The 13,589-nt window shown below is 49.2% G+C and overlaps 1 protein-coding gene across 3 annotated transcripts in view; it reads right to left on the minus strand.

Annotated features, from left to right (window-relative positions):
* Positions 1–10,551, minus strand: part of MMP17 (matrix metallopeptidase 17) — a 42,914-nt gene extending 32,363 nt beyond the window's left edge. For all 3 annotated transcript variants that reach the window (XR_015774279.1, XM_088065237.1, XM_014253647.2), the window contains exon 1: positions 10,050–10,551. Coding sequence is in view for 2 of the 3 variants with exons in the window: in XM_088065237.1 (XP_087921363.1) it covers positions 10,050–10,178 (129 nt within the window). In the remaining variant the exon portion in view is untranslated. The remainder of the gene's footprint in view (positions 1–10,049) is intronic.
* Between the last annotated feature and the right edge of the window lie 3,038 nt (positions 10,552–13,589).

Here is a 13,589-nt window from a genome sequence, read left to right on the forward strand (position 1 = left end):
ATTGAGGTATTTTGATTTTCTTAACAGAGCAATTCCCCCTGCCCTCATTCTCATAGGGAACACACTGGGTCATATTTTACTCCAGCTGCCACTGCCTTTATTACTGCGGTTTCTCCAGGCTCAGTCATGGCTTCAGTGGTCACTTTTTTTTTTTAAATTATTATTTTTTTTGCTATAAACAATCTGTTCCCTATTTGCAAACTGAGATCTCCTCCTCTGCACCAGCCCAGCTTCATCACCCACAGATGCAGTGAGACCCTGCACCCTTCCCCAGGCTGTCCAAGCCAACGCATCACCCCACTCCCAGCTGCTACCCAGCGACTTCCAGTCCTTTAGAGCATCCCAAGGTGATGTGCTGGGGACCTGGCTGCCAATTAGTTTGCTCTTTAGGGTTCAAGGCTACACTGGGGATGGGGAGCATGCCATATCGATTTTCTCTGATTGCTGTTCTTGCAACCATCCAGGTAAAGAAACATTCGTTATTCTGTAATGGATCCCTTTGGAGGCCATTCAGGCATCCATACCTGCTGCGCAGCAGAGCTGACAATTTTGCCAGAAACTCTGCTTTGAAAGAGTTTGCAATATTAATTAACTACTGCAGCTGTGTATCTTGGCTCTGAACAAGATCCGAGCCTCTCTGAGCATGTGAACTCAGCTCCTTGTCCCTGTTCAAGCCTGGCTCTGAACAAGTCTGGCTCCTCAACACATCAGAAATACATTATTGCTCCTCCACAAAAGGAAATTAACTAAAAGGACTGTCAGGGTTCAGCCACAGTATTGGCCTAGATAACCCACAGGCTGAGAGATGATCACAGAGCTACAAAAAAAAAAGCAGATGTCCTTGCCCAAAGAACTGATTTCTCTAAACACACAAGCAAAAATGAGTATCTGTGATCACACAGACAGGCACGATGCAGGACAGACAGAGAGTCACCGCAAGGACTCTGGATGAATTCCACACAAAATTCCCAGACCTCTGGCTCCCTTTCACCTCTGATGATGCACAGCCCTGTCTTGGGCTGGCACTGGTGACCTACCCAACACAGATGGGCTTTTACAGACACTGCTTTCCAGGAAAGCATGGAAGGCAGAGGAGCTGCCAAGTCTGGAAAATGCAAGAGACAAGTTGGTTTTAACAGTTATAATTATTTAGACATTTAAAAGAGGCAACTTTTTAAGGATAGTAATAAATTAAATAGAAGAGAAACATGGAGAAGATAAGAAGAACTTGAACTCAGGGGAGCTATGGGAATGGGGGTCCTGGGCAGCAGAGGGGGGGCTTCTAACCACTGCTCCCAGCCCAGCGCCAGCATATTTTCTCGGCTATTTTCCCAATTTCCACAAGAGGGCATCGGCACGACACCGACGAGACGCTCCTCTGTTCCCGGAGCGGCGGGAGCCGGAGCCGGAGCTGGGGCCGGGGTCTCGCCCAGGGTTTTGTCTGCAGTAGGAAAGCGGCTGACGCACAGCTCCCAGGAGATCTCGACTCTGGAGCCGTGACTCACCACGACGTTTGCTGTTGCAGAAATAAACTCCTTTCGCTCAAAAAAGCGATTTTCTGGAATAGCTCTGCGACTACCAAGGGGCTGCAGGGAGGGGCACACGCGTTCCCCGGGGGTTGCAGAGGGGCTCCCACTGGCACCTGTTTTCTCCAGCCTCCACAACCCCCTGCACAGAGCAGGCAGGGAGTATGAACCTTCTGAAGCTGTTCCTCTGGGGAAAGAGGCTGAAAGGTGTGCTGGGCTCCAGGCAAACCCTGATGCATGGAAAGACTTTACTGGGAAGAGATAGACCATTGAAAGTAACCCCCTGTTCCCTCCCCCAGTAATAAAAATGCGAATGAGAAACACACAAAAGCCACCCAACTCCAGTCTGCACTGGATACGCTTCTTCACAAAAGAAGCTTTTGACTCTGAGACCCGGAGCTCAGAGCTCAGGTCACCATTCAGGGAGTAATGAAGCTGCTTGGTCAGGAACTACACCTCATGCCACAGAACCTGGCAGACCAGGCACTTGATGCTGTGGACTTTAGGCAGAGAAAATTCTGGTACGTTCTTGGGTAAGTTTTTAACTCCACTGAGCGTGTAGGAGACTGCACAAATCAGTGTTGGCCTCTTCATTGCCCATACAGGACCTGGTGCATGACAGTTGATTTCCCCTAGATTATTTTGATCTTTCTGGATGCTGAGTGTGTACCAAGGCACAAGGTGTATCAGAAATGCCAAAACAGCAACAGATTGTCTGACAGGCCTGTCATTCTGTCATGAAATGTGACATGCAACCCACCTGGGAGAAAGGACTGGATTGCTGTATGCTTCAGTGCCGGCTTGGGCAGGGCAAGATTCCTCATTTTGGAGTCTCATTGATCAGGTGTGGAGCAGCAGCATAAAAAAAAAAAAAGTGGCAAAAGTCCCAAACCACCTACCTACCTCCCTTTAGCTCTGCCTTCATATAAAACATGTTGCCATTTCATAGGCGTATCTGTGAGGAATTTTCCTTTTGTGAATCCAACCTCCTCTCACTTTTGACCAAAAATGCATCTCTGATGTGAAAGATGCAAAGGCAGAGACATCATGGCTCAGTACGGAGCAATGGGGAATTTGCCAAACAACAGCCAAGTGGAGAACAAACAAAATAAAAAGAAAAGGAATATAAAATAAATAAAAGAAAAATAAAAGCCAGCTTAATGCAGGGAGTTTATCAAAGAAGAAAAATGCTTCTTGAGCATCATCGCTGATTGTCCTGCTGTGGCAGATATGAACAGAGGGACACTGTGAGCATGACAGAGGGACAGAAATGACAAAGTAAACACAAGTAACAAGGTGGGAACAAGCGTAAGGGCTGGTGGGACCTCCCATGCTCCCCACCACAAACCTTGTCAAAGACACAGCTTTGACCAATCACCAGCCAGGACACGACTGTAGTATCTCCAGAGGAGACAGCATGCGATGGACTCAGAAAAAGCATGAAAAACTGTTGTTTTTTTCTTGCTTGGTGATAAATGAGACCTGACACCCTTTCCCAAAGACCAAATACATCAACTCCAGTGCTGCAGGTAATTAGATCTGGGATCATGGTGGAATTGTCTCCAGCAGTCATGGTTATCTTTTTGCTCCTTGTGCTTTTGTTGGGATCCTGTAACTAAATTTCGCAGCAGCTACATAAAGACGAAAGGAGCATTTTTTTGTGTTACATTTTTAATCCCAGCAGTCATCCAAATTTTCGGTAACTATAGCTGTGGAGGAGCCCAGCAGAATCACCCAGCAGCTCAGCAAACTCACAGCTTCCATTTTGAAGAAAACAGGGGAATCTGTCTCCTGAGATGTACTTCAACCATACTATCAGCAGTAGCACTTCTGTGTGACAGCAGCTCACTGAGAAAAGCAACTCTTTGTGAAGGGTTGACTGATACGTAGACAGTCAAGAACAAGCACTACAGCCTAGAAACTGCAGTATTTTGGAAAGTCTACAGCTGCCAATCAAGTGGATGCTTTCTCAGAAGTGTTTTCAGGTTTTCCTCTTAAAAGTGATCCTGTGTGAACCCCTTCTTCACACACCAGTCTTTTTATCCCATTTGGGTCCCCTCCAGGGTTCAGCTGCTCCCTTGGTCCCAACACCATCCTCAGATCTTCAGCCCTTGGACAGTGAAATCCTCCAAATCTGCAAATAGCCCCTGAAGTTTTCTTTGGATCTCTTGGTAGTCTGCCATCTCCAGCCATAGGCATCTGGTGGAAAGTGAAAAAATCCAGAGCCAGGTGGTTTTGGTGTGAGCTGTGGGGAAGCTGCATGGGGGTTAAATGCCACCACCATGGTGCATGACAGGCAACCTCCACAAACAGAGACAGACCTGTGGGTAAAGCAGTCCACTTATCTCCCACTTCGGTTTTGGATGAGGAAGACTTTTGTCCTGTATCCTTAAAGAAGGATGTGTGTAGCAGGCTGTGTAGAACACACTTGGCTTTCAGAGCATACCCAGGGTGCAGCAGCAGCACTGGCACTATTGGATGATCTTCAGCAGCTGGGAGCTGAACCACAGAGATGCCAGTTGGGGTTAGTTAAACAACAAGACAATACAATCTAAATACATACATCACCTTCGAGCAAGAGCCCTGTGACACAGGTAATATAGCTTTTGTTCACTCGACAGATCAATATTGTCAGGATTAAATAGTATGTGAGCTGGTGTGAAGAACTCTGCCTGACCACTGACCATCAGAAACAGGCAGAAACTCCATCTCAAAAAAACAATATGAAGAAAATCCTGAATATACTGCCACTTCCCAAGTCACTGTATTTGGACTGTTGTCACCTGGAACTGTAGGTCTTTTCTTGATTTCTTGGAAGAACAATTTTCTGTGCGTATTCCAATGCGGGAAGTTCCTCATATTTAATCCGTTTTTGTTTTTATTAAATCACCATGGCTAATTAAAAAGCCAGAATCCCATCTGAAGACCACCCTCCTCGGTGAATGTCAGCATTTATTCCATGTCAGGTCTTCTCCTGGAACAAACTCGTTGCCAAAGGCAGTTTCTCATTCTGATCTAAAACTCTCTGGTCCTCCAGCAGCTCCTTCCCCTTACTCCTGCATGTCTGCTTTGTTTTGCACTGGATTTAACTTTGCATATGTGATAACATCAAATCTCTTAATTCTCTGACCCAGAAAACAGAGACAATCCTCATAAAAATCTGGGACAAAGAAGATGCAGCTGGCACGTGTGCAGCAGCAAGAGATTCTGAAACTCCCAAATCTACCCATTTAAAGTGATTTTGATTAAAGAAAAAAATTCTGAGAACTGTTGCTGTCAGATTTCAGGTTATTTTGAAAGCAAACCCTAAGCTTTCAAGTGGTGCTCTTGTCTGAGCAAGACACTTTAAAAAGTGACGATGTGGTGGGCCGTGTTCTCATAATCAGCTGAGATGTGATGGCTTTTCCCTTTCATGTTGTCACCTCCACAGGGCCAGCCAGGACACAAGACCCACACAGGATACACAGCTACTCCCACACCAGAAATAAAGGTTCCCTCAACCACAGCATGACTTTTCCCGGAGCCACAGAGCCCCATTCCTGCAGCACTTTTGCCAAGGAGAGAATAATGAGAAATTAGTGCATGGCGCTGATGATGAGTCACAGTGAGCGGCCGCTGCCAGTTATGAACCTGCCAGGACAAACAGGGCTGTCATGGACAGCCAAGTCCTCCAGTCTCATGACTACACCATCCATGTCACACCCATGTCACCCCTTATCCTCTGCAGAGCCAACACACACAGTCCCACTGGTGAGTCACACCCAACACCAAACTAGGAGGGCCCTGGCAGATGCCAGGCAGGGATGGGAACTCATTGCATTTAGTGTTGCCTCTTTTGCAGGTATAATTTAATGAGGAAGAATAACAAAATATCCAGGCTGAATCACACAGGTGGCAATCTCCCTTTGCCTCAGAAGACTTTAGGGGCAAAAGGAGAGGATGGAGGTACAGCCTCACTACATGCTGCCCCCAGGGAAGGGAGCGGGGAGAACTTGCTAGCCAGGAACTACTACCCCCAACACAGCACCAAGGATGAAGAGTGAGGCCAGAGCAGGAGCTCACTGCTCCATCCCAGCACCAACTGTGGGGAAGTCCCTGGTGACACAGCAGGGTTTCACCCACTGGCTCTGAACACTTCCCGAGGACAGAATTTCATTAAAGCGGGTAATTTGGCCTGACTACCCTGACTAGTTCCCACGGCTGGCACCACAATAGCAACCAAGCCCAGGAGGAAATTGCATTACTGTACATGGAGGTCTCAAATCTGAAAGGGAAAGAGTGGTTCACACCAACCAGGGCTTTAATACCAGATTAAATGCTTTCACAGCAGCCTGGCTGTTTGAAAGCTTACAGACAGCCTTTTGTCAATTTAGTTTGCATTGTACTTTGGCTTCAAGAGGTATTTTAAAATGTAACCAACTTTATTTTATTATTTTTTTAATATGGTTGCTTAGCTTTCTTGAAGGTAATTCGTGGATCTGGGATGGGCACTACTCCATATGGGAAGGCATGAAGTGCTTTAATGGCAGAGGGGCCAAGCAAAGCTCCTCTCTCCAAGGCAGCTTAGGGAACCTGTTAAGCATTCTGTCCTTAAAGACTTGCAATTTTAGAAGGCTGAATGAAGCTCCAACTGGGATTATCAATTTTTAATTTCCCCATTAGCAGAAACAGAAGAAGTATGGTACTTTGTCCTGATACATGGAACAACCTACATTTGTACAACGATTTTATTTTAAGAGGCTGATTACCCCAAGCGTTGCACCAGGAGCTAAGCCATCACTCAGGGACATGCCCCACTGGGTACTTAAATGCAGAAGTCTGGGGGAGTTCTTGGCTGACTCTGGGCAGGTTGGAGCAGGAGGGCAGCTGGACCAGGATGTGGCACGTGGGCAGCTGTCAGTGACAGCACCAGGATGGTCATACCCTGGTCAGGGCTGGGAAAGCACTCCAGAAACATCAAGGATGAGTCTTGGGCTGGCTTCTACTCTGAAATTTGGCACTTGGGAGATGTAGGGCACACACTAATAGGAAACTGCTGTTCCTCCTGTCCCTCTGCTCTCTGCTCCCTAATGTGGGGACACAGAGGAACCTCTGTCTCTTCCCTGGCCCACCACAGCCAGCCAGGAGGAAGGGGGAGTGAGGGGTGGGGCACAGCCTCGAAGGGTTCTCTCGCTCTGCTCACAAATGCATCCTTGTCATTCAAATGAGAAGCGGCCACAAAGGCGAGGGCCCTGCCCTAAACAAAGAGCCCCTTGGGAAAACGGCAGAGAGGGATGCAGATCCCTGGTCTCCATCGATGAATGCAAATGCCTCCAACCCTTGGGAGCAACTTCTCTGGGAACAACACAGACAGGGCTTTGTGAGCAGGAGGCTGTGCATACGCAAGCCCCCAGGAATCCCCAGCTGGATAAATGCCTTGAGGGCATACACAGACTTTCCCTCTCACCCCTGGCCACAAAGTCAAGAAGAAGCCTTCTTCTTTTTTTCACCCATGCTCTTGTAACCAAACTAAAACTTTCCTGGCACTCCTGCATCCTTCAGCTGCTGATGCCAGAGCCCATGTCCACACAGGATGATCTCAGTGAAGCTGCCACCACCACCCCACTGACAACTCCTGTCTGGCAACCTCTGTGCCAGGCAAAGCAACTCCCTAAGGCAAAGCATCTCCCTCGGGGCCAAGCTTGCCCAGCCTCAGGCGTCAGTCTATCCCAAGCCACAGGTTTTGCCCTGCATAGCCATGTCCCCACAAGAGCAATGCAGCCCAGTGGGCAGGAGCTGTCTGCAGGAACAGCAGGCTCCCTTACAAAGCAGCCAGTCTCCAGGTCAACACCTTTGGTGCTCAGACTACACACGCCAGCTATTCTGAAAAGCACAGCTTGAAGGCAGACCTTCTCCCAGACCTGGTACAAAGCCCAGTGAAGTGAGAGCTCTCGTTACCAAGTTACTACTAGCGTATAGGAAGTTTTTGCTGCCTGCACCCCTGAGACGTCCGAGCTCAACAGCCGTAAAAAGATGCAATTTGTGAATGCTGTGGTGAGGAGGGGTTGGGGGTTTACTGTAAAGGCACCAGTGCAAAATGCAAAGTCGTAAATCTCAAAAGTGGCGTACTAAAATTCAAAGGAATCACTCAAGCTCTGTTCCATCTGCTATTTTACGTTCTCTTTGACAGGGCAGCTAATGGAGAACAATAAAGACATTAATATTCAAGTTAGATTTATACACTGGGCAGGGTATTCCACTAGTAATGAAATCTGGAGAAGCATTCCATGTTATATTACTCTGGGCAGCTAACAAGAAATGCTAACAAGAACTGCCTTTGAGTTATAGCCCTCTTTCATTGTGCTGAACTTTAATTTGGCTCAGCACCACTGTTTCATTTAGAACAAACTTCAAGCAGGAGCGGAGCAGAGGACAGAGCTCAGAGACACAGTCCAGCTCAGCACTGAAAACCTCTAGGTTGCAAGGGGCAAGCATTTGGGATATAAAAGCTCTGTTGACATTGTGCTCTGCTTACTGCAGAGAATTGCTGGAAACAATTTTCCAAGGTTAGCAGACCTTTCTATTTGCCACGGTGTCATGTTACTTAGATTTCAAATATTTGATTGAAATGCCTCGCAGATCTTTAATTTCGTTGTTGCTTTGTAAAGTGGATAGTTTTTCTAACAAAACCTCTGAAAATATCTGGCTTCTGTGCTCCCTGCTGCTTAGTAGAGTGCATAATCATAAACCTGATTTACATTCAATCCCTTTAGAAACCTACCAATGCTGTCTCAAGCTGGAGAGATTCTTTGCCCCAGCAATCACATCCACAGGAAGGAGACAGAACCCTGACACCAATCATACACCCTAAACATTGGATTCTCAGCCTAAATAAGTCTTGGTTTAATGTAATGCCCTTCTCCTGCAATTCACTTCTGCTCTATCACCATCATCCCCAGCATCTTCTGCTTTGCCCAACAGCCCCAGCTCTATAGCAGGGTTTGGAAAGAGTGCTCAAATCTACTCCAGGACTAAAAAGGAACCTTAATGCCTGAAAGTTGTCATCAGTAACTAATAAGCCTCTTGAGTATTAACATTTACCCTGTAAAAGCTGAGTGCAGCATATTTGCTAGCGAGGGTAAAAGCAGGTCAAAGACAAAGTGATTGGGGCAGAAAACATCAATTTGTGTGCTGTTTGCATGAAATATTAATTCCAGCTCTAACATCTGGTTACAGAGGAAAGTGAATGCATCATAATGATGTGGGTATACTTTATATTCACTACGTTTTCTATTCACCTAGGAGCAGATGGGAAACGATAGGCTTAGTCCTCCCTGCCAGGTGTCTGAGACGAAGCACACGCTCGGAGCTAGAGCCTCGGTGGTGGAGGCAATGTCCTGGTGCACTGCTCTGAGTGAGCCCTGCTCATTAGATAACCCTGCCCTGCTGCAAACCCTTCCTCCCTCCCACCTTCACAGCAGTGCAATGGCAGCATTTGAAATTCACTGAATTTCAGGGAATTTCTACGAACTGGCGGGTCCAGTCGCAGGACCCTCCACCCACACCCAGCCACAGCTATAGCTTTCTGAGATGCAGGTAGTGGTGGGGTGTCTCTGAGCTACAACTGGTATAAGCTACAACAAACTTTTACCCCTCCAAGAGGAAAACCTTAATTTCTTCTCTCTCAGGGGAGTGAAGCTCTATAGACCTGCTGGCACCGTGACTTGGCAGAGACATGACCTAAGCTCTCCATGCCCGCTAAAACCTGTTATATACCTGCAGACTAAGCAGGCACCTATGAGGGAAGAAGCAGGACCACAAGGATGCCCGCGCTATGCAGACTCCCGCAACGAAGGCAACCCTCCACCTGCTGCCGGCACAGAGCAGCCCTTAACACATCCAGGAGGCATGTCTCAGTCCTAGAGGATCGCTCTGACTCCAAACGTGCCGTTTTACCCTGCTTGCTGCTGGAGTTTGTGTGGCTCCACGGCAGGCAGGGAGCCCTTGACACAGGCCAGCCCTTTCTCAACGCTTGAGAAATCACCATCCGTGTATGAAAGCTGGTGAGGCCATGACCCTAAGATGATGGGCTGGGAGAAAGTTGGGTCACCAGGCTGGGGTGCAGGAAAGGCACCATGCCCTGGGTGCAGTGGGATGCACTGGGTGCTAGGGAGGGGGACTCTGACTTCCAAAGGGCTCGGTACAGAGGGTGTGGGGTGGGGAGCACTGGGTGCAGGGGGGATAAATAGACCCTTCCATCTGCGCGGGGGGGCACCAGCTGCAATGAGCGGCACCACGTAGATAATGCTGGAGGGGGCACTAGGTGTAAAAGGGCCCGATCAGCCGGAGCAGGATGGAAGGCACTGGCGGCAAAGGGAGTACCGGGCAGCGGGGCGCGCCAGGGAATGTATTCAGCAGCCGAAGCTTGCCCAGCGCCGCGTGGGCCGGCGATGCCCGAAGGTGGGGGAGAACACGGCGAGACGGGTGGCGGGGGAGTGGGGAGCAGGGGGGAGCGGAGAGGAACGGGGGCCGCCGGTAACTCACAACTCCCCGTGTGATGTCCTCCTCCGCGGGGGTCGGCGCCGCGGGCGCTTCTTGCCACGCCAGCCACAGCGCGAACATGAGGAGCATCTCCCGGCGGCGGGCGTGGTGCCGGGCGGCGGGGCTCAGCATCCCCCCGCTCTTCGCGGCGTCCGGCCCCGGCCCCGGCCCCTCGATGGGCTCCGCCGGGCTCCGCGCAGCATCCGCGCTTCCGCCCCGGGCTGCGGCCGCCGCTGAAGAGGAAAGAAGGCAGGGAAGGAGGAAGAGAGGCGGAGGTGGGGGGGCTCCACGCCGTTCCGCGCTGCTCCGCCGAGGATGGAGGAGGGGGGGATCCGCTCCGCCCCACCGGGGAGGGAGGCTGGAGAGACTCCGCTCCGCACTGCTTCGCGCTGTCGGGGAGGCTCCGCTGCCGGGTGCGCTGTCACACCGCTCTGCTTCTGCAGCCTGCGGAGCGGCAAAGTTGCTGCTGGCGCTGGCACGGAGCAGAGCGCGGCTCGGCAGTGGCAGCTGCTGCTGCTGCCGGGAGCCGCCACGGCTCCGGCGCCGCTGCCACGCACCCCTCTGCGGCCGGCCGGCGGAGGCGGAGGAGGAGGGGATGCTAATGAGGGAGGCGGTGTCAGGGCTCCGCCGACGTCGTGGGGCTCGCAAGCGCGGTCTGGTCGCGGCGCAGCGCCGAGCGCCGGTGGCAATCCCGGCCCGCTCGCCCTGCGCCGCGCGGGCAGGAGCGGGTTCAGTTCCCTCGCGTTTTGGTATCTGGCTGAAAACCCTCAGGGTTCCGACACGGCTTTTTTTTTTCTAAACATCAACATTTCTGTAAGTACCAGCTTCATCTCCGAGTTTTTAAGGGGATATGGAAAAGACCGCGTGGTTGTAGTATCCCCGACTGACATCCCGTCTCATCGAGACAAATGTCTGTCTTGTCCCCATAAACAGCATAATGATATCCTATGGCCTCTACAGCGTGTCCTCCCTCGAGAGCTGTGAATCTGCCACAGGCTCCAACAGGCCAGATGGCAGGGGACATCCTGACAACTCTAGCTCCTGCTAGTTCAGGATGAACATGTACTTCCTACTCAGCATCTGCCTTCCCCAGTTCCTACTGGCATGTTAATACACTCAACAGCTTTGCAAATGATTTTTAAATTTGAGGTTTGTACAAATAAAATTGAAGTTTCTGTTTTAAGATAAATAATAAGTGGAGATAACAAAGAATGGACAGAGATGAAAAACTGCTTCTAGGTGCTGCTTTTTCTGAAGGAAATTGGTTAAAGAGAATCGGCAGGGAAACCTTGCTTCTTGTGGGTGAGCTGGACTGAAGTTACCGCTCCAGCACCAGAGAAATCAAAAGGGAGGGAAAACAACTGAATTACAGGGCTCAGATCCTCACCAACAGCTGCCTGCTGTAGCTCAAGAGCTGTTAATCTCGAGAGCTTTGCCCCATACTAAAACAAAGTTCAGCTCCTTAAACAGACCAGCAAAGCCCACCCTCTGGTTCCACATGCACAGAGAGATTTCCAAACTCCAGGGTTAACAGCTCCCACTCACCATGTCACCAAAACTGCGGGGAAAGCAAAAACTCTCCAACAACATTTTGATGTTAGAGAATTAAGATATTACTTTAGTCTGGCTAGGATGTGCAACAGAAATAATTTAATCCATACTTTGCCCATGTTGTGAAGAGAAAATAATTCCATCACACATGATCTTTACTAGATTTTTCACATATATAGTCAAAACCCAGAGAAATGAATCGGTTCAATGTTCATTGGTCCCAGTTTACACAGTTCTTAGTATTTTGTTTCCTACTGGTTATTGTTCCCTTTGCCTTTGATGGTAATTAGGTTCTCCTTCTTAGTTCTCTTAACTCTCTTTTCCCAGATCAGGTGTCTCCGACCATGCCGGGGGTGATGTTTGGAGTTATTGTTCATTAATGGTCGTTATCTTTTGTGCATCTTCTGTGCTATTCCCAGTCCTGTTGAGATGTTAAGGTCATCAGGCCTCACTAGTGAAACCGTCCTTTGAAAAGAAACTTCAATTCCTTTCCCCCAGGCAAAGGCAAACAAAACCCGGCTAAAGTTATATAAAAAATGATAAACTTGTTATCATTTCCAACAACTATTTAAATTCACCGTGGAAGGATGTTCGTGGCCACTTTGCCACAAAGCCCTGTCTCTAGGGAGTGGCTCTCCGTCGCTCTACACCCCCCTCCAGTCTGCAGGACTCGCTCCACCCTGTGCATCGCCTGCTGCCTCCTCCACTCCATCCCGCAGCTGCTGCTGCTCTCGAGGGAGAGCTCTTTCTCACTTCCAATAGCCGTCACACTAGCCTCGACAGGACAAGGACCTTTATTTGCCCTATTCCCGACTCCTCTGCTCTGAGCAGACAGCAGCAGCCACCGACCACCGCTCAACTTTTCCGGGGTTTTCCAACAGAGAAGCGTTTTTCCAGGCAGTCAAGCCAGTCTGAGATTGCTTAGCAACATCACACGTAGTAATTTCCTGCTAATCAGCTCTGGAATATCTTCTTATTAGGAATCATTTCTTTCGACAGTTGACAGGACTGTGGGCAGATCAGAGCCATCCTCGGGAGGAAGGCAGAAGGGAGCATAGCTGGGCAGGGCTGGGAGGAGTGCACAGTATCAGTGTCAGAATCCCCGAGTTTCAGGCAAACCTGCAGCCCTCACCTCGGGATGAGCAGCTTCTGTGCTGGCAGTCTTGACAAGTTCGCTGACATGTCATGGGCTTGAGGTTACCACTGACAAAGGCTTCAGCAGCATCTTAAAATGCTTTCCAGGGATTTTGGGTGCTCTGAGAGCTGCTCAGCACAAACTCAGCATGCTCTGCCCCTCTTCAGGGCACAGTTTGTCTGTGCTGGGCCCTGTGCTGGGGCAGCCTGGAGCTCCAGGGCTTGGCTCTATCCCACATCCACAGTGCCCCCTTTCACATCAGGCTGTAGCAGCAAGGTTACCTCAGCTGCCTCCCTTGTAGTTCTGAAAGATGCTGCACGATTCACACTGACCTTTCGTCCCATTTTTCAAAAGTGGGCAATGAAGAATAAACGTTCATCATAGGGAGCTGATGGACCAAAGATAAAGGCTTGAGCCCACTTCAGCTGGAAGAGTTTGCTCTTAACTTCAAGAGGTCAAGATTTTAGGGCACATGCTACCATTTTATGTTCCCCTCCTAGGTCATACTCTCCCAGCAGCACATCAGGGACAAAAATTTTCACTGTTTCTATCAGAGCAGGTGTTTTAAGTGGATTGACAGCAGGCCAAATGGAAGATGCTGGTTCATGTCAAATGTGCTTTAATCCTTTTAGATGATTTCTTCTTTATTTCTTCTTTTATTCTTTAGATTCATCTTTCTTTGATCTTCTTAGATTCTTTCCTGTGGCATTAAATGCAAGAGCATACCCATTTTCACCAAACATAGAATGTGCTAAACTTGCATATTGCAAGAGAATATTATTTCCACAGTTGTTTCTCACCTCACTAAAACCTCAGAGTTTATAGGGGGCCAAATATCACTGAATTTCCCAACCTCT

Source organism: Pseudopodoces humilis, chromosome 20 (genome assembly GCF_049639895.1).
Source record: "Pseudopodoces humilis isolate 2021_Gansu_Grassland_sample_001 chromosome 20, ASM4963989v1, whole genome shotgun sequence".
NCBI classification, from domain to species: Eukaryota; Metazoa; Chordata; class Aves; order Passeriformes; family Paridae; genus Pseudopodoces; species Pseudopodoces humilis.